Raw genomic sequence first — 23,643 nt, 5'->3', positions numbered from 1 at the left:
ACTCCCGAAATTGGGGTAGGGGCAGGGGCAGAGCCCTTACAATCGGTAAACAAACAGCTACTGAGCCCATACTATAAGCTTGCTCACAGGGTGGTGGGCAAGTGGGTCACTGGAGATCTATCTATGCAGGACCCCTTCGGTCAAGTGGCTGGGCCCTTTGGGGTCTGGCTAGAGGGAACATCCCCTTGGAGGCAGAGACCTCATCAGGAGGTAAGAAGCTCCATGCTGCCCCATTATCCTCCCACCAGCCAGCTTGGGTGAGCAACCACAGTGTTCGCTGCCTCTGGCAAGCCAACCAAAACAAGTCCACGTCCCAGCTAGACTCCAGGGTCTAGGTTTAGGAGGCGACAAACAGGAGGGGGATGTGTAGGGCCGGCACAAGATCTTCGAGTTGGCCACATGGTCAAGGGTGGGGCACCCACTACCCGTGCCGACCCCCCTGCACCCGTCCATTGATCTCGCATCAACGCATGGCCGAGATGCATCAAACAGTGGGGTTTGCCCCCCAAGCCACCTGCTGGGCACAGCACCTGGTCCCACGTCCGGAGCTCCTCCCCTACCCTCAAGCTATGAAGAGGCGGCTGGAGCTGCAGGGGTCGAAGACAAATGATGGGGGTACCCTGGCATGGGGTGAAGAGAGGTCAAACCGGAAAGGGTCTCCTCTGGGAGGCTCAGGCCCGCAGCAACCCCAGGCGTGCAAGCGTGGGGGAGGCCGACCTGGGAGAGGGGCTCGCGCATGCACGTTTGGGGGGGGGGGGGGCAGGACCAGCGGAGGGCAATCGTGACCACCAGGCTCACTCTTCCTTCCCGAGCCTACAGCGAGCGCGTGCCTGTGAAGCGACTGTAACCTGGAGCGAGAGGGGTACCGAACTGGATGCCCTACTCAAAACCGGCGGCAGGTGGGGCGTGGAGCCCGCGGCGGAACACGGTGGAGAGCGCGAGCCTGACTTCCGCCGTCACTAGACATGGCGGCTTGGCCTCAGAGAATTCTCTGAGCTTGTGCAAGCCACTCCTCCCCCCGCCTCCCCCCGCCACCCCGCCCCAAGAAGGAAAGTACTGAAGGTTAGAACAGCCGCCAGGCACGCTTTTGGGGCCGCTTCTGCAAGTGCGCGTGCGCAAAGGATTTACGGCTTTCCTTTGGCCCAGCAGGCGCCTTCACATTCTTGTTCCGGATTGGCCCTTGAACAAACCGTGTCATTTTGCGCACGCATTGTCCCCGCTGACCCGGAAGTTTTCACCTTAGTTAAAAGCGTCGGCCCGCGACTCGCGGTCTCTTCCTGTCTGTGCCAGGGCAGCGCGTGGTGCACGCCGAGCGATTGTGACTCCCCCGGCTGCGCCCCCAGGTGAGGCGGCCGCGGGGTTGGGGGTCCGAGGGACGATTCAGGATCTTTTGGGGAGTCCTCATCGATCCTCGAGGCCCGGGGCTTCCCTGGGGGGTGGGCTCTTTCCTTTCTCTGGAAAATGTGCTGAGAAAACGCGGAGGCGAAGGAAAGTTATTCTTTCTTTGGCGTTCCGCTACCTCCGTAGCTTTACCCTGCAGCAGGGCTCGGATGTAGTGGTTTGGCCCCTGCAGGCATACTTTGAAATAGGACGTTGCTGTTATTTTTATATGCGTGATGCACTTTGTAGCGTATACACGGTTTTCTCTTTAGTAGCAGCCCCTTGGTGCTTGCCAAATGCCCCCTTGGTGTCGGACACGAGCGGTAGCCTTTGCTTTGATTATGCACGGAATTCGTGTAGTGATCTTGATGACAGATAAACGGTTCTATTTTATGGAAGAGGGAGCAGAATCTAAATTAGTTTGACACTCCTAGCGTGGCAGAGCTCGTTAATGACGTGGCTGGGATTTGAACTTGAGCGGGTGCGATGTTACGGTATTTGGCATCTACTGTCTCGATACGGCCCGCGCAGCAGCTGTTGACCCAGGCCTGCCACCAGCTCTCCTTGGTGAGAGACAGCTGTTTCTTGCTGACAGCTAACTGGTTCTTCTAAGACTCAGAAAGATGGACCCGAATGTTTACAGCCTTTCTTGGTTCCACATAACTTCCCAACTTACAGGTTGTGGGTTAGTCTCACAGGGGTGGGTGTGCTTGGGCTCTGACAGTCTGTTCCTAGGATGACGGAGTGGGAGACGGCTGCACCTGCAGTGGCGGAGACCCCTGACATCAAGCTCTTTGGGAAATGGAGCACCGATGATGTGCAGATCAATGACATTTCCTTGCAGGTAAGGGGGCTGTGTGGTGGTTGTGCTACCCAGTTGGGTTTTGGGGCACACACGGATTCTTTCAGGAGGGGTCCCTGGAAACTTGTAGCTGTAAAGTTGAAAACCTGACAGGTAAAGGAGGGCTCCCTGGACCATCACACCTACAAGTCCATTTTTTCCTTGTGTTCTTTTCATCTGTACACAAGATGGTTCCTTTCTCAGAGGTCACATCACATCCCACAGGGTTTTCGTGTGGGTGTTTTGGGGTTTTTTGTTGTTTTTGGATCATTATTTTGCATGTGAAAATCCAGTTGTCCCAACACTATTTGGTTTTTGTTTTTAGAGTTTTGTGCATTTTACTTAGCAAATTTAGGCTATAAGTTGTCTTAAGTTAAATCTTTTATACATTATAATAAGTTTGTCTGAATGCCACCATATGTTGAAAAGAATATTTCCCTTATTGAATGGTTTTAGTATCGTTGAAAATAAGTTGAGCCTAGCTATATGATATGGGTTTATTTTTGGACTCAATTCTTTTCTGTTCTGTAAATCTATCCTTAAGCCAGTACCCCTCTGTCTTGATCATTGTATTTTTGTAGTAGGTTTTGAAATCAGGAAATCAGTGGGAGTCCTCCCAGTTTCTTAACCCCTATATTGTTTTACGCTGGGCCTCATTAGGACTTTTGTGGGCCTTTCGTTAAAAAGAAATTATATTTTGTAATTTCATTGGTATAAAGGCAAATACGGTTTGGATTGTTTTTATTCCTTTTTCATTTTAAAAGAAACGAAAACATTTTTTGTTGTTTCTATACATCATGGGATCTAGGCACTGTGCCTCATGGAGGATTCGGTCCTGTTTTTCACACCGGATGTTTTGTAGTTCTGTTTTCCTTCATTTCTTTGTTCTGCGAGGGCTAGATAGCAAATATTTTAGTCTTTGTGGGTCATATGTGGTAGATATGTGTTGCGAGTATAAGTGATAGAATGATCTTTGGGTGTATTTCATAGCGGAACAATTGACAATAGTCGTCTTCACGTACATGTATTTCCTCTGATTCCAACACCCCTGAATGTTTTGGTGTTTTCTAGACATTTTCTTTAGAAATGATACATGTGTATATAGGAGAGATTGATGAATAATTTTGTGTGTGTGTGTGTGTGTGTGTGTGTGTGTTTAGAGAGAGTGGGGAAGGTGGTAGAAAGAGGGAGACACAGAATCCAAAGCAGACTCCAGGCTCTGAGCTGTCAGCACAGAGCCCGACACGGGCTCCAACTGGTGAACCATGAGTTCGTGACCTGAGCTGATGTCGGACACTTAACTGACTGAGCCACCCAGGTGCCCCAAATCACTGTTTTGAAACAGTAGTTCTCTGGAGTGATTTCCCCCCACCTCCTTTAGGGGACAGATGGCAATGTTGGCTTACATTTTTGGGTGTTGAAACTGAGAAGGGTGTTACTAGCATACTGGATGCTGCTAAACATCCTGCAGTGTGTGGGGCAGCCCTTATACAAAGAATGTTCTGATTTAAAATGTCTACGCTGCAAAGTTTGCGGAGCATTTTATTTAATGTTTACTTTTATATTTGGGAGAGACAGAGTGCAAGTGGGGCAGGGACTGAGAGAGAGGGAGACACAGAATTCGAAGTGGTCTCCAGGCTCCGAGCTGTCAGCACAGAGCCCAGCATGGAGCTCAAACTCACGAACCATGAGATCATGACCTGAGCTGAAATCAGAAGCTTAACCGACCGAGTCACCCAGCCACCCCAAGGAGCACCTTAAAATGAGATCATGAGGGGCACCTGGATAGCTCAGTCGGTTAAGTGTCTGACTTCGGCTCAGGTCATGATCTCACGGTTTGTGAGTTCGAGCCCCGCATTGGGCTCTGTGCTGTCGATTCAGAGCCTGGAGCCTGCTTCAGATTCTGTGTCTCCTTCTCTCTCTGCTCCTCCCCACTTGTGCTCTGTCTCAAAAATTAATAAATGTAAAAAAAAAATTTTTTTTAATGTGATCATGAGCTGTAATCTTGGTTTTCCATCTTCCTTCCTCCTATTATAAGGGAAACACTCTTTTTAGTGACTTGGTAAAGTTACTTTTTGGGGATTTATTGTTTTGTGGCACACGGGCCTCACAGTCAAGCCCCCACAGGTGGACAGGGGCTATCCAGAGGTGGTGCTCAGTCCTTCTGGTTCCTGGCCATCCTGCTCCTGACCATGATCCCTCCATCCTCTCTCCCTGCTGCCCTAGGATTACATTGCGGTGAAGGAGAAGTATGCCAAGTACCTGCCCCACAGTGCAGGACGCTACGCGGCCAAGCGCTTCCGCAAGGCACAGTGCCCCATTGTGGAGCGCCTCACCAACTCAATGATGATGCATGGCCGTAACAATGGCAAGAAGCTCATGACCGTGCGCATTGTTAAGCATGCCTTCGAGATCATCCATCTGCTCACTGGTGAGGTAGGGCTCTGAGGCCTGATGAGGCAGAGAGTGCCCTTAGTACACCATAAACCCAACAGCTACCCCATGACAAGCATGCCGGGGTCTGCCAAGTTTTTAGGAGTGAGGACACCGGGGAGGGACATAGGTTGGGTGTCAGGTTCATGGCTGCCTTCTCTTAGAACCCCCTGCAGGTCTTGGTGAATGCGATTATTAACAGCGGTCCCAGGGAGGACTCAACCCGCATTGGACGAGCTGGAACAGTGAGGCGTCAGGCTGTCGACGTGTCCCCCCTGCGCCGTGTGAATCAGGTGGGCCTGGGGCTTTAAGCACATATGGATTGATGGGAACACCACTGGGCTCCGGTGTGGTTCTGCCTGGGGCAGATTGGCAAGTGGGAAGGTTTGTCCTGCCTGTGTGTTTTACTCAAAGTGGCCTTTCCTCCAGGAAGCTTTCCTGCATTTCCATCCCTCTGATGGCAGATTCTAGCTCTGGCCCCTTCCCTGAGCAACAGTTGCCTGAGGCCAGTTTCATTTGAGTGTATTTTTACATACCATGTATGGGTATATATTTTTTCACAGACCATTTGAGAATCAGTTGCAGGCATTGTAAACATTTTCCCCTTAACACTTCAGTGGATGTCTCCTAGGAACAAGGATATTCTGTCCCCACCATCATCCTCAAGGAGTTTAACAGTGGTAGAATTATCTGATCATCCAGTCACTGCAGCTGTCCCTAGCATATCTTACAGTTGTCTGTTTACTTTCTTTTTTTAAATGTTTATTTTTTAATGTTCATGTATTTTAATTTTTTTTTAATGTTTATTTTATAGCGTGCACGAGTCAGCGGCGGGGGAAGGGTGGGGGGAGCAGGGGGCAGTGCAGACAGAGGAGACAGAATCTGAAGCAGGCTCCAGGCTCTGAGCTGTCAATACAGAGCCCTTTGTGGAGCTTTAACTCATAAAATGTGAGGTCATGACCTGAGCCAAAGTCCGATGCCTGAGCCACCCAGGTGACTCTAATGTTTATTTTAGAGAGAGCTGGGGGGGGGGGAGGGGCAGAGAGGGTACAGAGGGTTAGAAACTGGCTCTGTGCTGACAGAGAGCCTGATGCAGGGCTCTAATTCACAAACTGTGACAACATAGCCTGAGCTGAAGTTGGACGCTTACCCAACTGAGCCACCCAGGTGCTTGTCTTAATGTTTCTTTGTTTTTGTGAGAGTACATGCATGAGTGGGGGAGGAGCAGAGAAGTGGAGACAGGATCCCAAGCTGGGCTCTGCGCTGATAGCAGAAAGCCCATTGTGGGGCTTGTATTCATGAACTGTGAGCCGAAGTCAGATGCTTTTCCAGCTGAGCCACCCAGGTGCCCCTATAATAACTGTCCATTTTTAATCGGAGGTCCAGGTCAAGAGCACACACTGCATTGCATTTCCCTGGGGTGGTGGGTTTCAAATCTCCTGTAATCAGGAGCTTTTGTGTCTACGCTTGTTTTTGTGGCCCTTGGTCTGATCCCAGATAGGCAGCATGCCACCTGGGCAGCCTGTGGGCTCCTGCTGTGTCTTGACTCAGTGGGCCAGTGGATGGCAACATGGTAACTGACATTTGTTAGGATCACAGAGTACTGGAGGACAGTGGTCCTATCTGCTTTGGGGGCACCCCTGCCCCCAGGCTTAACTGACCCCTGTGCTCCCTAGGCCATCTGGCTGCTGTGCACAGGTGCCCGTGAGGCCGCCTTCCGGAACATCAAGACCATTGCTGAGTGCCTAGCAGATGAGCTCATCAATGCAGCCAAGGTGGGTGAGGACACTGGGGTGGGGGTCAGTTCAAGAAAAGGCTCTTCCAACATTCTAAACTAACCATCTACTTCCTTGCAGGGCTCTTCCAATTCCTATGCTATCAAGAAGAAGGATGAGCTGGAACGTGTGGCCAAGTCCAACCGTTGATCTCCTGGCTATGGCTCCAATAAATCTGTCTGCTCTTGGGGCAGCCTCACCCACCTGTGCCAATGTCTGTCCTTGTGTGGCTCCAGGAACTGGAGTGGGGATGGCAGTGTCCTGAGGAGCTGCCCACACTTCTGGCATGTGTTTTGGTCTGTGGGGACCTGGGATCACCAGGGAAATATTCTGTCCAGGAAGCACCACTGACTCAGGACCATGGCACCCCGGGGTGCAAGCCTGGCCACCTGGAGTGTTCGTGGATGTTGGAAATGAGACGGGTGGGGTTGTCCTGGCAGAGATGTCACTCTAGTCTGGGGAGGGGCTTGGTAGTTGTCCATGATACCTGGGTGGCTGCCCACCATCCTGAGAGGCATGTTCCCTGGAAGGAGCTCCAGGGAGAGGAATCCAAGGCCACAACTGTTTCCAGCCCCCTGTCTGCTTGTTTGAAAGGGGCCAGCTCTGTCCAGTCCGCTGTGGTGTCTGCCCACCTTCCACCCCGGGACTCCAGGGGTTCCTTGGTTCTGGCCAGGTTCCCCCAGGGGTTCCAGGCCGCCTCCCCAGTCATTTTGGGTGGTCAACAATGCAACCCAATCCTGGGCATCCTGTAGAGCCACTGCCACACTAGGCTTCTGATTGTACTAGGTGGCTGGGAAGTGGGTTCCTGAGGTGTTGAAGGTTTGGTTGCAGGAGTGTGGGGTGTTAGGGGAGGATTCTTGCCCACCCACGAGGCCAGACTCTCCCTGCCCTGTCAATCTGCCATCGTCACCTGCCGCCCCCAACATCCGGCCAAGGTCAGGCTTGGTGTTCATGCTGGAGGGACCTGTCTGGGGGGGCGGGGCAGGCGGTCAAACAGGTCTGGTGGGTACCTTGGGAACCTGGGATCTGGAGGGAGTGGTACCAAGGCAGCACCCTCCTGCAGGGAGGGGCACCTAGTATGCAGTTGCTGGTAGGCAGAGGACTGGGGTCAGAATTGGAAGGGACGTGCCAGCCAAAGGGAGGAGGCATCCACAGGTAGGAAGAGCCCAAAGGTCAGCTGGGGTCTGTCATTGTCTAGTTGGGACCCTCTGTCACCTGTTGGGCTTCCAACATTGCTCTGTGCTGCTGGGCTCCAATCCTGAAGTTTGGGTGTCCTCTTCCCTCATCTTCCTCTCCTGGAGTCTGTGGACTCCCCAGAGTCAGTTCTTTTGGTGGGTGGGGGCATCCCCTTCTTTGCTCCTCTTGGTGTTGGATTCTCCTCATTGCCTAGGGTCCTGCCTGGTGACTCAGGTCCTCTCTGCTATCCTCTCTGGGGCCTTTTGAGTCTGTAGCTTAGGATCTACTGGGCCCCCTGAGTCCATCCCAGTGTCTGTCCCTGTCCCCAATCCTCCGTCGTCTCATCTGTCCTGCCCCCCTCCTTCCCTGGTCCTGATATTCTACTTCCTACTTCGGACACCCTTTTCCTCTGCTCCAACCCAGAGAGTCGCTAACTTTTACCATCCTCTGCTCCTTGGCTCTGGCAACCACCCTTTCTCTGAATGCCCCTGCTCTAGGTTGGGCCAGCCCCTGACCTTCGTTCTTCCACCGCCTCCTTCCCTGGCTGACCGCCTCTCCCCTCAGGCCTCGTCCGGATGCCCTGCCCTCGGCCACCCTGGCTCCGCCGCCCCCGGGCCGCTCAAGGCTCAGGCCCCTGCTCTCCGGGCTCACTCTCTGTGCCACGCTCCCCGGGCAGGGGGGAGGGTGAAGACGACGGCGAGGAGGAGGAGGAGGAAGAAGGGGAAGGCAGCCCGGGCTCGGGCCCCATCCTGTCCCCCGCGTCTCCCGTGGAGTGCCTCATTTGCGTGTCCCCCTTCAACGGCGAGTTCAAGCTGCCCAAGCGCCTGGACTGTGGCCACGTCTTCTGCCTCGAGTGCCTGGCCCGCTTGTCCCTGGCCACGGCGGGCGGCGGGGACGCGGTGGCGTGCCCCGTGTGCCGAGCGCCCACGCGCCTGGCCCCGCGCCGCGGGCTGCCCGCTCTGCCCACGCAGCCTGGCCTGCTGCCCCGCGAGGCGCGCGCGCCGACCCCGCGCCGGGGCTCAGTGCGCTTCGACCGCCGCCGCGGCCTGCTCTACCTGCGGCCGCCGCCGCCCCCGCCCGGGCCGCGCAAGTCACGCGCTGCCCGCCCGCCGCCGCTGCCGCCGCCGCTGCGCCTCGGTCGCCCGCTGTCCCGCCGCCTCTCTCTGAGCAGCCCGGCCTGGGCCTTCAACGCGGCCGTGGCGCTGGCCGTGCTGGTGGCCGCGGGCCTGGTGGTGTCGGGCGTCTACATCTTCTTCCTCATCCCGCACGCTGCCTCCTCCGGCCCCGCGCGGCCCCAGCTGGTGGCGCTCGCCCCCGCGCCTGGCTTCTCTTGGTTCCCGCCGCGGCCCGCGCCCGGGGCGCCCTGGACCCCCGCCTGGACGCCGCACCCCACGGGCCGTGACCTGGACACTGCCCTGCCGGGGGCTGCGGAGGACGCGCCGCAGCCCGAAGGGGGCTCCGAGGACACGGCGGAGGGCGAGGGGACGCCGGCCAGGGCCCCGAGCCGCACGTGGAGGGCAGGGGTTGGGCCCGGCTGGGCCCCGCGGGGACGGGGCGCGAGGAGGGTGTGGGGGCCGCAGTAAACGCATCTGTGCTCCGGGTCCTATCTTCAGGCCTGGGGACCTCCGTGTCACTCTGGTGGGGCCCTGCCAGGACCCCTTGCCATGATTCTCGTGGAGGCCTTGGTAAGGTGCATCCCTTACCGATTGCCCACTTCTCCAGAAGGAGGCTTGGTGGGATCATTCCAGACAGCATCACCACAAAGCAGGGACCCTCTCAAGGACTACCCCCTGCCTTCATTCCCACAAGGGGCCCTCAGAGAGCACCCATGACCCCAATCCCTGTGGACATCCGGCAGCTGAGGCTGCCCTGATCCCCATCTTTATCAAGGTCCTGCTGGGAGCCACTCCAAAGCCTGGTCTCCATTAGGATCCAGTGGGAAGTACCCTTGATCCTCATCCCTCGTGGCAGTCCACCTGGAGAGCCCCTCTGACCAGAATGGTGCAGGTACCCTGCTAGGGACACCATCAGCCCTGATCACGGGGCTTGACTAAGTGTACCCCCAGTCATCAGACCCCTGGGGGAGCACCTTCAGCAAGCAGCTGGGGCTGAAGGCTCTGATTTACCCACCCTTGGGACTCACTGGAGGTTGCTGGGGCCCCCCATCTTTGGAGGCAAAGCTGCTGCTGCTGTTAGTCTCTGGCCATGGTCTGGCCCAGCCCATTGTAGTCCTCCCCCTCCCCCCTCCTCCCTCCCCCACCAATCCCTACAGGAGGCTGTGGAGTTTTCCACTCTGCTGCATACAGGCTGGGTCTGGGTGGCATCCAGCTGTTTCCATGCTGGTCCTGTGTTGCCTCTCTGTAGACATAGCTGGGACTTGAGCTTGGAGGGGCAGCAGGGGCCTGGCCAGGATTTAGGAGGGACAGATAGACCCTGAGCCTCAAAGACTAGCTCCCACTTGGTCCTGAGTACCAATTTGCAATGGGAGCCTCCACAACTCCAATGGGTCATGGCTTCTGGGACCCTCCTGAAATGCTGTAGGGGAAGCTCTGGTCACCTAGGCTTAAAGAGGCTAAGGTTGCCCTCTAGGTCAATGTCACATGATTTTGGGGGTGGGTGTTCCTGGATCTCCCTGGCCTGCTGGCAGGTATCCTGGCCACCTTAGGTTCTAGAACCTCCATCACCCCCATCTGCACTCAGTTATTGCACCTCTTCCTCCAGGGCTCTATCAACCTTTTTTGGCATCCTTGCCATTCCCCTAGGTGAAGCTTCAGCCCTCCCTGTGGACGGCAGCCTGCAGGGTTCCTGTCCTCCTCCTCTCAGAAGCCTTCCCTGCTAATGTCACTGCAGGGTAGATGGCAGCCACCTGCTACACAAACTGAACACGGGCCTTCTGTTCCTCCCGGGTCCTGGAGCCCACATCCTGTCTCACTTTGCCCAGGGTTGGGGTTCTGTGTTTTGTGGGTGGGAATCCAGCATTTTCCAGAGAGCAAAATGACTGCTACGGGGCTGGAGGCTCCTGTTTGACTTGTTTACATCTGTGTCCTCAGTGCCTGGCATACAGAGGGGGGCCAAATAGTATTCTGGGGAGTGACAGCATTGCAGGTGACAAAGAGGCAGCCCAGGAATGCCTATGGGCACTCCAGGCCCAACTGTCTCCCAGTCACCCCGATCTAGGCATATCGGCAGAGCTCCTTTTGATACAAGCTGCTCCTTCCAGGTGGAAAGCCAGAGGGGGAACATCAGGACATTGAAGGGAGTGTCTTCCCAGACCAGTTCTTGTTGCACACCCAGGTGTCAACGTCACCCACAGGGGCTGGGGGCAGTGTGCTGGGTCACTGGGCAGTCATAGCCCAGTCCATTCAGGGAGGGAGTGGACTTGGTCAGGCAGGAACAGGTTGGTGGTCTGTATTAGTTTTCTCTGTCTGCTGCAACAAATTACCACCAACTGAGTTCCTTAGAACAACACACATTAAGTATCTTATAGTTCTGCAGGCCTGGAGTCTTGAAATCAATTTTGCCTCGATAAAATTAAGTGTCCTCAGGGCTAACTTCTCTGGAGGCTCCAAGAGAGAATGTCCCTAGCTTTTCCATCTTCTTGAGCTGCATTCCTTGGCTTCTTCCTCTATCTTCATATTTTATTTTATTTTATTTTTTAAGTAACTACGTCTCACGTGGGGCTTAAAATCACAAACCCAAAATCAAGAGTCCTGCGCTCTACTGACTGAACCAGCACGCTCTATCTTCAAAGGCAGCAGCCTAGCAGCTTCAGATCTCTCTCTGATCTGCCTCCCTCTTTCACTTATAAGGACACTGTGATTGCATTGAGCCCACCCAGATAATCCCAATTTCCTCAGCTCAACATCCGCATCTGCAAAGTCACAGATTTTGGGGATTAGGATGTGGCTATCTTTGGGGGACATTATTCAGCTTAGCATAGGGTCTCAGATATCCCTCTTCTCATTCCTTCCCTCCTCCACCCCAGGCTGGGAAAGTGGAGAGGGTCAGGAGTTGGGCCCAGCTGGGGGTGTCAGAAAGGGGCCCTTAGCTGGTGGTGCACAGAAGGGGGAGAGACAATGCTGTCTGCTTGGAAGGAGACCTTAGAAATGTATCTTCAAAACAGCTGGCATCGAGGTAAAGGGACCTGGAACAGGAAGGTGGTGACTGAGGGCAGTGGGCAGGGCTGGCCCCTCCCCCCTGTCCTAACTAGCTTCCTCTTAGGGGCTAGGGAGAGTAAGAGAGTGCTTCTCCACTCTCACAAATGGAAACCTGAAGCCTCAGTCTTTCTTTCCTTTAAATGAGGCTGATGACAGATTCCAGGGGTCCTGAGCATTCCTGTCCACCAATTACTACCTTGATGCCTGCCCACCTGCTGCCCACAAACAAAAGGAGCTGCCCCAAACCACACTGGGTGACTCCTCCCCATCCTTGCCTACCAGCCTATGTGGCCACCCAGAGCTGTGCTCTCCCAGCCCTCTCTCTGCCCTCTCAGCTGCATAACCACCCCTCACCAGCCCCAGGCTTGCTCCTTCTTCTAGGTCCTGGTGCCTCTGACTACCCAGAGAGGGGGCATCAACTTCAATGCCTTGCATGGTGCCAGAGATGCCAGACGTTTGTTCTTTTCTCTGTAAAATGGACAATAAACATTTTACTTGCAGGAAAATTTTGTTAATCTACAAGTATTTATTGAGCACCTGCTGTGTACCAAGGGTGCCTGGGGACACCTCAGGAACAAAGAGGGCTCTCACATGCCAGATGACATCCATAAAGCTGAGCAGAGGGGCCATCATCTTGGCCACACTCCCTTCCTTGTCAAGCTCGTGGAGCCCCCAACTCCCCAAACCTTCCCCAGGGCATCCCCCAGCTCTCCGTCCCATGCTCTCTGAAGGGCCCCCAGGTACTCCATTCTACAGGGATCCCGCCAGCCTCTTCTGATTGGAGTCAAGGAGGCTCCTGCTTACTCCAAACCCGACCCTGACCATCAGGCATCCTTTCGTGTTGAGACCAAGGGAACAAAGGCCTCAGAGGGCCCTCACTGGACCCTGAGAGCAGCAGTGTCCAGATGACATATGGGGAAACTGAGGCTGATGGGCTGGGCAGGACGTGGATTTGAACAAAGACTACAGAGCTTTCTGCAAAACACTTTCTCCCCTCAACTCCACACCCTGGCGGGGCAGCCTTGGTTTTTTCCCTTCCCTGGAGGTGCAGTGGAAGTTCTCTCTCAGTGCTTGGAGTCTTCCCTCCTCGCTAAGACAGCTGCTAAGCAGCAGGCCAGGGGAGCTTGGGAGAGCTTCTAGCATTCCCGGCTGGGGGGCCACAGGAAGAGGGAGAGGTGAACAACAAACAAAAGACCCAGATACCTCAAACGCCTGAATGTAAGAAAAGGGGCAGATTTTGCGATCGCCTTTGTGGCGCTTCTGCTGTGTACCAGGCCCAGCGCTCTGGACACACAGGCCCATGCCCTCGCAGGGCTCACGCCAGACACAAGGTGGTGGACAGGGACTAAACTAGATTTGAACAGAGATAATACAATTATGGATAAATTTTAACACAGACAAATGTGAACGCAGGCAGATTAGATCACGAGGTTTCCAGTGGAGGTAAGTGCCAGAGGAAGACCCCAAATGTGCGCCGGGCAGGTGGACCTGCCTGACTCTGAGGCACTCTCACTAAAGCTAACCACACATTCAGATTAGACCCGGCAAGTGCTAAGATCCTCCCATCCCAGAAGGGAGACTGAGGCTGGGTCAGGGAGCATCTCCACTAGGAGCCCAACTTGGCGGTGCAATCCTAGACGTCTCCTCCAAGCTGCCACCCCCTCTGCACTGGCAGTCTCTGCAGAGGCTTGGAGCCACAGTGGCCTGAGCGACCTGTGACCTGAGTTCTCCCTCCCTGGGGCATGGGGCATGGATGCTTCACTTTAATAGCCTGGGAAAACTTTGAGTATAGGGTATAGGACTTTTTCAAAGAAACTTCTAGAAATCTACTCTTTCCTTTTTAATTTTTTTAGAGAGAGGGAGAGAGTACAGGTGAGCAAGGGAGAGGGTCAGAGAGAGAGAGAAAATGGGGATCTTAAGCAGGCTCCATGCTCAGTGTAGAGCCTGATGCAGGGCTTGATCCCGCGACCCTGGGATCATGACCTGGGCTGAAATCAAGACTGCCACTCAATAAACTGAGCCAGCCAGTCACCCCAGCTCTGTAACTTCTTAATTAAGATCCAGCAAACTTTTTGTGTAAAGGGCCAGATCATAAATATTTTTGCCTTTGTGGGCTGTGCAGTTTCTAGTCACTACTCAACTCTGTCACTTTGGCGTGAAAGGAGCCATAGACAATATGCAAATGCATGGCTACGACTGTGTTCTAATAAAACTTTATTACCACCTTATAGCACCCAGAATGGCTAGTATCAAAAGACAAGAAATAACAAGTATTGGCAAGGATGTGAAGACAAAGGAACCCTCATGCACTGTTGACAGGAATGTAAATTGGTGCATCCACTGTGGAAAACAGTATGGAGGTTCCTCAAAAAATGAAAAATAGAAGGGACACTTGGCTGGCTTAGTGGGTGGAGCATGCAACTCTTGATTTCAGGGTTATGAGTTCAAGCCCTGTGCTGGGTGTAGAGATTACTTAAAAAATAAAAATCTTTGGGGTGCCTGGGTGGCTCAGTCAGTTAAGCCTCTGACTCTTGATCTCAACTCAAGTTTTGATCTCAAGGTCATGAGTTCAAGACCCATGTTGGGTTCTGGACTAGGCCTGGAGCCTACTTAAAAATAATAATAATAAATAAATTTTTTTAATCTTAAAAAAATTAAAAATAGAGATACTTCACAATCCAGTAATTTACTGAGGAAAATGAAAACAATTTGAAAATATATGCATCCCTATGTTTTTTGCAGCATTATTTACAAAAGCCAAGATATGAAAGCAACCCTAATGTCCATCAATAGATGCATGGATAAAAAAGATGTGGTGTAAATATGATGAAATATTACTCAGCCATAAAAAAAGAATGAGATCTTGCCATTTGCAAAAATATGGACAGACCTACATGGTATTATGCTAAGTGAAATAAGTCAGAGAAAGACAAATACCATATGATTTCACTTGTATATGGACTCTAACAACAAAACAAATGAACAAACAAAAAAAAGCAGAAATAAACCCGTAAATACAGAGAACAAACTAGTGGTTGCCATAGAGGAGAGGGGACAGGGGATGAGCAAAATGGGTGAAGGGGAAGGGAGGTAGAGGCTTCCAGTTATGGAATTAATAAGTCATGGCAATAAAAGGTACAACATAGGAAATATGGTCAAGGGTACAGTAATAGCGTTGTATGGTGACGGATGGTGGCTACACTTGTGGTGAGCATAATGTAATATATAGACTTGCTGAATGGCTACGTTGTACATCTGAAACTAATATAACATTGTGTGTCAACTTTACTCAATAAAAACTCTATTTATGGATGCTAAAATCTGAATTTAATGTAATTTTCATACGTTACAAAATGGTGTTCTTTTGATTTTTTTCAACCATAAAAAATGTAAAAACCATTCTTATCTTGGGGGTAGTACATAAACAGGCAATGAACTGCATTTGGACCACAAGCTATAGTCTGCTCTTGCCTGTCTTAAATTACTCATGACTCTTGATTTTGATATTCAGTGAACCACAGAAGACAGTGCCCTTCTTTGAGTGGCCGTGTGCACACGGTCTGAGGAGCATTCTTTCTCTTTGAACCAGGCTGGAGTGTGGTTCTTCTGACCCAGCTGGCTCTTGTTGGTCCCTACTCCATGGGCTGCAGACTTGGTTCATGGTCACAGCTGGCCCCTCCCTTGCCAAGAGGCCAGCTCAGAGCTCATTGCTTCCACCAGTTCTGGACTCCATCCCAGGCTAAGTGAAGAGCTCTGTAGTGGGTGGAATAATGCCCCCCAAAGATATTCATGTCCTCATTCCTAGAATCTGTGAGTGCTATATGGCAGAAGAAACTTTACAGATGTGATTAAGGATCTTAAAATGTGGAGATTACCCTAGATTATTTGTGTCGGGCTTCAATGCAATCACAAGTACCCTTCAAGAGGGAGGCAGAGGAGTCAGAGAAAGAGATGCGACAACAAAGACAGAGGTCAGAGTAATGGGGCCACAAGCCAAGGAATGCAAGCAACCACCAGGAAGTGGAAGAGGCAAGTAACAGATTCTCCCCTAGAGGCTCTGGAGGGTGTATGGCCCTGGTGACACCTTGATTTTGCACTTCTAGCCTCCACAACTGTCAGACAATAAATTTCTGTTGTGTTAAGCCACCCAGCTTATGGAATTTTGTTATAGCAGGCCTAGAAAATGAATACATCCATATTTCCGCTTTCAACCCTCTTGCCACTTCTGCTCTCTGTCCCTTCCTGCCCCTGCCTCTGCCCTATCTCTCTCTCCTCCACCTCTCATTCCTCTCACCGCTCCCTCTAGTAGTTTTCCAGTTTTGGTCTTCACTTAGCATATTATGAGATATGTTCATATCCTTAAACTGTTCTTGAATACTGGATACTCAGTTTCAACTGGATTTTCCTGTGCTTGAACACACCCTTCCGCACAACATTTACAAATTTCTAACAGGGCTCTGCTGAAAAACATTTATAGAGGTATGTATTGGAGAATCTGCCTTTTCTCCATGTTCTGTACTTCATTCTTGTATCCTTGTCCCTCATGAGGCCTCCTACATTCTCTGATCTTGCACATCAGCCTCTTAACCTGATTTGAACCTCCTCAATGGAGTTGTTCTTAGTGTTAGACACACATTTATGATGGAACTGCCCCATTCAACCAAAGTCACCATGGACTTTGTCAGCATTTCTTCACTGTCAGCTTGTTGGCATTGAGTGAAGGACGAGGAGGCAACTTTCAAGCAGACTGTTTTTATAAAAGAAGAGTCACAAATCTTCAAGGTTGGTCCTGCTACCCAGAAGATCCACCTCTGTTACATATGTAATCCAGTCTTGAAGATAATTTTACACCTAGCTGAGCACCACGGGGCAATCCTTGGATAGGAACCATATGTATGTAGGGATGTGGGAGAAGGTTCTAGTTCAGTGCAAAACTTTCCCAGCTCCCATCCTTCAATAATAATAATAATAATAATAATAATAATAGGAATGTCTGAGTTGCTCAGTTGGTTAAGTGTCCAACTCTTGATTTCAGCTCAGGTCATGATATCATGATTTGTGAGTTTGAGCCCTCCATCAGGCTCTGTGCTGACAGTGGGAAACCTGCTTGGGATTCTCTCTCTGCCCCTCCACTGCTCACCCACACACTCTCTCAAAATAAATAAACTTTAAAAAATAATATTAATAACTATGACAGTAATGTAATAACACTCAGTGAGAGTTTACTAAATTCCAAGCACCATGGTTTGCCTGTCATGCTTTTTTTTTTTTTTTTTAAAGCTCAAATAGCCCCACAGGTAAGTCCTAGAGATGGTGAAGAGGCTAATGATAAAAGACTCCAGAGCTGGACACTCTGTGCCCTTAGACAAATAATGTGATCTTTTTGTCTCAGTTTCCTTCATGCCAAAACAGGGGTGAAAATAGCACAAGCTTCCCTGGTGTTTGAAAGGCTCAAAGTTATATAGATAAAAGACTAGATACATAGATAAAAGACAGTGCCCAGCAGAACTCAGCATGTGCAGTGATTACTATTGTATCTGTGTTACAGATGAGGACACCAGGGCTCACAGAGGTTCATCTACTTGACCAAGGTGACCCCTGCCCCAGTATAATTACGCTTGGAGTGGGGATGTGAACTTGGGGTTATAGGACTGCCTTGTATGCAGAGGAAGACTTTACTATTCTTATTTCATGGCCAATTTAGTAACTAATAGATTTATCAAACAATTAGCATTTTTAAACATTGAACAATCAACATTCCTAAATAACTACCAGTGGGATGAGTAAAAAATAAAAACTTAGGGATTTAAAAAGTCGTATCCATGTTTAAATATTGTGTCCCACTCATAGGTACTCAAGTGAAATGAAAACTATATTCACAGACCAGTATACAAATATTCATAGCAATTTTATACTTTTTTTTTAAATGGAAGCAACTCCAATATCCATTACTAGGATGAGTAAATACCATGTGGTACATCCATAAAATGGAATCCCATTAACCAATCAGAAGCAAAAACTTAGGGGCGCCTGGGTGGCTCAGCTGGTTAAACTGGACTTTTTTTTTTTTTTTTTGAGAGACAGAGACAGCTTGAGCGGAGGAGGGGCAGAGAGAGAAGAAAAGAGAGAATCCCAAGCAGGCTCTGAGCTGCCAGTGCCGAGCCCAACACAGGGCTGGAACTGAGGAATCCTGAAATCATGACCTGAGCAGAAACCGAGTGGAACCCTTAACCAACTGAGCCACCAAGGTGCCCCTAAACCGGACTCTTGATACCAGCTCAGGTCTTGATCTCATGGTCCTGAGTTCAAGCCCCATGTTAGGCTCTGCACTGGGCATGGAGCCTACTCAAAGGGGAAAAAAAAAAAAAAAAAGTAATGACATATATGCAACACCATGGAGGAAAAAGTCTTAAAAGTATGAAGGTAAGTGAAAGCTAGGAAAGAATGATCTTTAAGATTCCATGTATTATTTTTTTTCAAGATTTTATTTTTAAGTGATCTCTACACCCAAGATCCAGTGGGACTGGAAGTCACAACCCGTATATCGAGTTACGTGCTCTACCTACTAAGCCAGCCAGGCGCCTCTGTAAGATTCCATTTATACAAATTCTAGAAAATACAGAATTACATTTTTCCACATTGGCTCTACTCATAAGGTGAGAGTTTTCTGAGCCCAAAGAAGAAAACATATGTGGAGCATTTTTTACTTAAGTCTTTCCCCAACGGTTGCGCATGTAAAATTCTCTGATATGAACTTGCTCCAGTAGACTTCAGAGGTGGGAGATAGGACCAAGGCCCTCTGAAACTCCTTATGCACACAAGATTTTGCTCCGTGATCTCTTCAGTAGTAAAAGAGAGTTGCTTCTTCTCCAAGGACTTTCCATAAGCCACGCACTGAGAGGGCGAGTTTTCCGCGTCCACTCTCGGGATGTTCTGCATAGGGATTGTTGAGGCCTTAGCTGCCCGATAAGGGCACATACTGAGCAGTAGGAAGGCCCGGGCAGTGCACCATCTGCATCTCTGCCCACATCTAACTGTCAGTCTTCCTCCCCACACCTCCTTTTCCTCTTGCAGCGGTTCCCCAGGCATTAGTCCTTAGCTGCTCCACGCCACGGGGAACGACTCGGGGGCGGCCGCGGGCACGTGCCGGCTTCTGCTGTGGCCGCGGAGGACGCCCCCTCTCTGAGCGGCTGCACAGCCCCCGGGCGGTCCCTCTATGGCTGGGGACGCCGGGGATCGAGGAGGCGGGACATTCGTCGCGGTAAAGGCACGTTCATGGCGTGGTGGGACACCCCCCACCCCCACCCCTACACTCTCGTGCTGTCCCTGTTCCTAACTCTGCCCTTTCAGGGAGCCTAACAGACGCCGTCCCGGTGCTGCTACCCGATCCCTAAGCCAGAGGCTGTCGGAAGTGGAACTCTAGACAAACAACCGTCTGAGGCGGGCGGCGGAAGTCCCGCCCCAGAAGCCCTCCCCGAAACGCCCTCTCCTGGGTCTTCATTGGTCAGGGCCGAGAAGTCGTCGCAGTGTCTTCTGCGTAGTTCGCGCGGCGGTGCTCTGCGCTCCCGGCTGGGTGAGTACTGTGGGTGCTCTACAGGCTGGGTGAGGGCAGCGTTTGCTGTCGTATCTTTGCCGAGCCGTGAGCCTCCAGTGTTGGCTCCGTCTCCCTGAGACTCGTTGTCCCGACTATGGGATGGGCTGCCTGTCACGGAGATATCCGCCCAGGCCGCGCGCTCTCCCGAGCCTCCTCACCCTGTCCTCGTCCCCGCTGCCCCGGCTAGCGGCACCCAGGGCCCTGTAGGCATTTTACGCAGGAAGGGGTGAGGATTGAGGCCCAGACTGCCACGGTCAGCCTGAGGTCTGGGCTGGGGTCGGGTCTGCCGACCCGCGGGACCCACAGGGGTATCCGCCTTTCAGTGTGCAGCTCCGCCCCCAGGGTCCCGAGGCGTTGGCGGTGATGACAGACCGGCTCAGGTGAGTTGAGGGTGCTCCCTTGGCCCTCGCTAACTTAGACCCCGATATCTGGGATGTTGGTATCCTGAGACTTTTCCTCCTCGCCGCATTTGCCTCTCTGCCCTTAATTACTTGGGCTTTGGGAGTCCCTTCTGGCCCATAATTCAGCGGTTGTGCAGGAGAGTTCCCATTTCTGTCAGTCAGTAGGATGTGATATAGAAAGTGTTAAAGACACAGAGACTAGCAAATCCTTGGCAGTGAGGATGAGCTGGGAATGTTCAGAGAACCACAACCCCACTTAGGTCTTTTGAGAACAGTGAGCAGGGGCAGGAGTCAGGCGGAGAATGGATCTAGACCTCTGTTCTGAGGATGCTGGGCACCATGGGAGATCTAGAGCAGAGGAGGAAGATGATCTGACTCAGGTGTTGGGAGGCTGTCTCTGGCTAGAGGGGAGAACAGACTGTACTTGAAGAAGGCCCATGAAGAGGCTGCTGGTGACAGGTGGCTGCACCAGGGTGGTGGCAATGAAGATGGCAGATATGCTTGTACTCTGGATCTGTTATTTGAGTAGGACCAGCCCAACTGCCTGATGTGAGGCAGTGAAAGACACTGAGCTATCAAGGGTTAGCCTAGGTGTTTGGACTCAGTGGTTTGATGGATGGAAGATATATCAACAGATGTGGAAGTTGATGTCTAGAGCAGTTTCCAGGGACAAGATCTAGAGTGTGGTTTTGGAGATTTTAAGCATGATATATCCAAGTACTCTTGAATGGGGCCGCTGTGTAGGCTCCCGGATGCGCAACTCTGGAATTCTGCAGGATCAGGGTTGGGAACATCCAAAGGGTGGGGCTAGAGAGTGGAACTAGGAACAATGTGGGATGGGTGAAGGATGGTAAAGAATACCCCTACAGGTTGGAGAAGGGGAGGCTGAGAACCAAGGACCAGATGTCCTGACTATGCAGTTGGAAGGTGATGGTAGGTGTCATTAAGTCTCTGTGAAGGCTGGGCCAATGTTAGCAGGGGAATAAAGAGGGGGAGTGGCAGGGGGCCAAGGCACCTGAGAGACAAGTGGACCTGGGGTGGAGCCTGTGGCATGACAGTGATGGATGTTGGTGGTAAGTGGGCCCAGGATTGGGCTGATTCTGTGGTATCTCTAGGCTTTTATGTCTGCCCCCTTTGGGGCCTGAGGCTTTTCATTCAGAGTTGCAGAGGCACTCAGTGGCAGATGGGGGTCACCTGAGAGACAGGGTCCCAGGCCCGGTGGGCTGGACTCTGAATGTGCCTTAGGAGGGGAGAGGAGGGTCACGGCAAGTGAAAGGACAGCTTGTGCAAAGGCAGAGTTGAAGGAAGTCCGGGATCTCAGAGATCCAGTTGTACTTCTGCGTGGCTGAATATTGAAGCTAGGAGCAGGGCCTGGTGGGGAGTCTTTAATGCAGGGGTGGGGGATTCCTGTGGCAGTGGGCCATTGGAGGTGCAGGCGCAGACAGGCCTGAGGCAGGATAGGATTGTGGTTGCTATGCCACATACTCTCAGGACACCACATGGAGAGTGGCCTGTGGGGAGGCCAGGGAGTTGCCAATGGGGTGAGCTGGTGAGGTTGTGCTAGGGGTGTGGAATTATGAGCATGCCAAGTATGTTATGTTCCTGATAGGGGGGAGGGCAGACTGAAGGGCCTTGGGAGCAAGTATCTCGACCTAAGGGAGAATGGCGTGTGTAGGTTTGGTTGCATCTGAGAGGTGTGATCTGAAGGACACAGAGGGAATGGGCTGGGAGGAGAAAGGGTGAGGCCTGTGTGGCTGGACCAGAACATAGATGGCATCCATCCTGTTGTTGCTGTGGGCTGGATACAGAGTCCAATAGTAACATCATGAGAACAGCATCAATGGTGTTGTGACCTTGGTATTCTCTCTGAGGTAGAGTTCTGGGGAAAGGGGGAGCATCAGGATGTGTTTGGGAGTGGTGGTTTGGGCCTCTGGGGAAATAGGATGTCAGTGAGAGATATATTACCCTTCCATGTCAAAGAACTGGCTGGGTGTGTCCCTTTGTCCATATTTTGGTTGTTTTTTCTGCCTAGTCATCAACCCCTAGGATCAGTTGCACCCACCACTGCAGGGTATGCTGACATGTGAGGATGTGGCCCTGTATTTCTCCCAGAAGAAGTGGAGGCTCCTTAATGTAACCCCATGTAATCACCATGATGTGATGTTGAACTTTGAGCTCGTCGGCTCACCGGGTAAGTCCCTTATGCCCTCCTGAAGTATATGATCACCCTCTGCCTTTTCCCATGGGAAGTTGTCTATCCCAAAGCTGGACCAGAGGGCTCCTTCTTTCCCAGGTTCCCTATGGTGGGTGTTGTGGGTGCTGTGACTGGGCCAGGTGTACTCTCCCTGCATTTCTTTGAGCAGCCCCCTGAGTAGCCCCAATAGGTATTACCTGAAGGCTTCATAGGGTAGAGTTTGGGGGGGGGGGCAGCTCTTTCACAGGTATCCAACTGATCCCACCAATCTCAGCCTGTCTCCAGCTTGTTGACCTATGCGCAGCACATGCGTGAGAGCTTAGTTGCATCTCTAAACTTTTTTTTTTTTTTTAATTTTTTTTTTCAACGTTTTTTTATTTATTTTTGGGACAGAGAGAGACAGAGCATGAACTGGGGAAGGGGCAGAGAGAGAGGGAGACACAGAATCGGAAACAGGCTCCAGGCTCCGAGCCATCAGCCCAGAGCCTGACGCGGGGCTCAAACTCACGGACCGCGAGATCGTGACCTGGCTGAAGTCGGACGCTTAACCGACTGCGCCACCCGGGCGCCCCTCTAAACTTTTTTAATAGCAGAAATTACAGGAAAGCCTTCAGATATAGCTCCAACCTCATTCAGTACTGAGAAATTTATCACCCCAAAATGACTTGTAAATGCAATGAATGTAGAAAACCTTTACCCCAAAGCCCCAAATTTGTTCTACATGTTAAGTTTTCCTACCACAGAATATCCTCTTTAGCCCAACCAGTGTGGGAAAGCCTTCAGCTGCAGCTCCAACCTTATTCCACACCAGAAAGTTCACACTGAGGGCCTTAGAAGTACAATGAAAGTGGGAAAGTCTTTAGCCATGGCTATCACCTTGTTCGGCCTCATCCCAAAGAGAAGTCTTTGTGAGGGAGCCACTGCCAAAGGTTCAACCTTGTGTAATAGTTTTCTATTGCTGTGTAAGAAATCACAATTACCAAAACATCCATGTATTAGTTCACAGTTCTGAGGTCAGAGTTCTAGCACAACATGGCTAAGTTTTCTTCTCCTATTAGGATGAAGTTGCTGGCTAGGCTGAGTTCTTCTCTGGAGGTTCTGGAGAAAAAATCCATTCAATCTCATGAATTACAACAGAAAAATCTTGGGGGCTTAGAATTCTGCCCACCATGCTTTTTAAAAAGGGCAAAAGATTGGGACACCTCCACAGACAGCCAATAAGCACAAGAAAATATGCTTGGGCACCTGGGTCGCTCAGTCGTTACGCATCTGACTTCAGCTGAGGTCATGATCTCACGATTTCTGAGTTCAGTTCCCACATCGGTTGAGCTTGTGTGCCTCTAATGGTGAGCTTTGCTTCCCTCTGTCTCTCTGTCTCTGTCTCTCTGTCTGCCCCTCCTAGGATTCTTTCTCTCTCTCTGCCCCCTCACTCACTTGTGCTCTCAAATTAAAAAAAGAAAATAAAAAAAGAAAAGATGGTAAACATCGTATGCCATTAGGGAATTGCAAATTAAAACAATAGCATTACATATGTATTAGAATGGCTAAAATCCAAAATACTGACAGCAGGAGGAACCAGAACTCTCATTCAATGATACAGTCACTTTGGTAGAGTTTGACAGTTTATTGCAAAGTTAAATATAGTCCTAGCATATGGTCCAAGCAATCACCCTCCTAGGTATATACCCAAAT

The 23,643-nt window shown here is 51.3% G+C and overlaps 3 protein-coding genes across 9 annotated transcripts in view; all 3 read left to right on the top strand.

Annotated features, from left to right (window-relative positions):
• Window positions 1–1,186: 1,186 nt before the first annotated feature.
• On the top strand, window positions 1,187–6,632 carry RPS5 (ribosomal protein S5). Its single transcript, XM_003997339.5, has 6 exons — window positions 1,187–1,343; window positions 2,116–2,224; window positions 4,448–4,657; window positions 4,819–4,947; window positions 6,331–6,429; window positions 6,511–6,632. Exons 2-6 carry the CDS (start codon window positions 2,117–2,119, stop codon window positions 6,577–6,579), a joined length of 615 nt encoding a protein of 204 aa, XP_003997388.1. The 5' UTR covers window positions 1,187–1,343; window position 2,116; the 3' UTR covers window positions 6,580–6,632.
• Window positions 6,633–6,768: 136 nt separating this feature from the next.
• RNF225 (ring finger protein 225) lies at window positions 6,769–12,268 on the top strand. The gene is made up of 2 exons (XM_023245771.2): window positions 6,769–7,584; window positions 8,170–12,268. The coding sequence occupies exon 2, from the start codon at window positions 8,181–8,183 to the stop codon at window positions 9,186–9,188; it is 1,008 nt and encodes a 335-aa protein (XP_023101539.2). The 5' UTR covers window positions 6,769–7,584; window positions 8,170–8,180; the 3' UTR covers window positions 9,189–12,268.
• A 6,975-nt stretch (window positions 12,269–19,243) lies between these two features.
• The window catches only part of ZNF584 (zinc finger protein 584), a 35,991-nt gene continuing 31,591 nt past the window's right edge, over window positions 19,244–23,643 (top strand). For 5 of the 7 annotated variants that reach the window (XM_006940729.5, XR_002738644.2, XR_006590210.1 and 2 more), the window contains exon 1: window positions 19,342–21,948. The gene's annotated coding sequence lies outside the window, so the exon portion shown is untranslated. The other 2 variants (XR_006590208.1, XR_002738640.2) reach the window with 2 other exon arrangements.

The sequence above is a fragment of the Felis catus genome, chromosome E2, assembly GCF_018350175.1.
Source record: "Felis catus isolate Fca126 chromosome E2, F.catus_Fca126_mat1.0, whole genome shotgun sequence".
NCBI classification, from domain to species: Eukaryota; Metazoa; Chordata; class Mammalia; order Carnivora; family Felidae; genus Felis; species Felis catus.
This window is presented reverse-complemented; position numbering and strand designations above follow the sequence as displayed.

Bases quoted from the DNA above. Each gene is read 5' to 3' on its own strand.
- RNF225 (XM_023245771.2), top strand. From the start codon at position 8,181: ATGCCCTGCCCTCGGCCACCCTGGCTCCGCCGCCCCCGGGCCGCTCAA.
- RPS5 (XM_003997339.5), top strand. From the start codon at position 2,117: ATGACGGAGTGGGAGACGGCTGCACCTGCAGTGGCGGAGACCCCTGAC. The intron at 2,225-4,447 runs GTAAGGGGGCTG...CTGCTGCCCTAG, and splicing joins TCAATGACATTTCCTTGCAG to GATTACATTGCGGTGAAGGA. The intron at 6,430-6,510 runs GTGGGTGAGGAC...ACTTCCTTGCAG, and splicing joins AGCTCATCAATGCAGCCAAG to GGCTCTTCCAATTCCTATGC.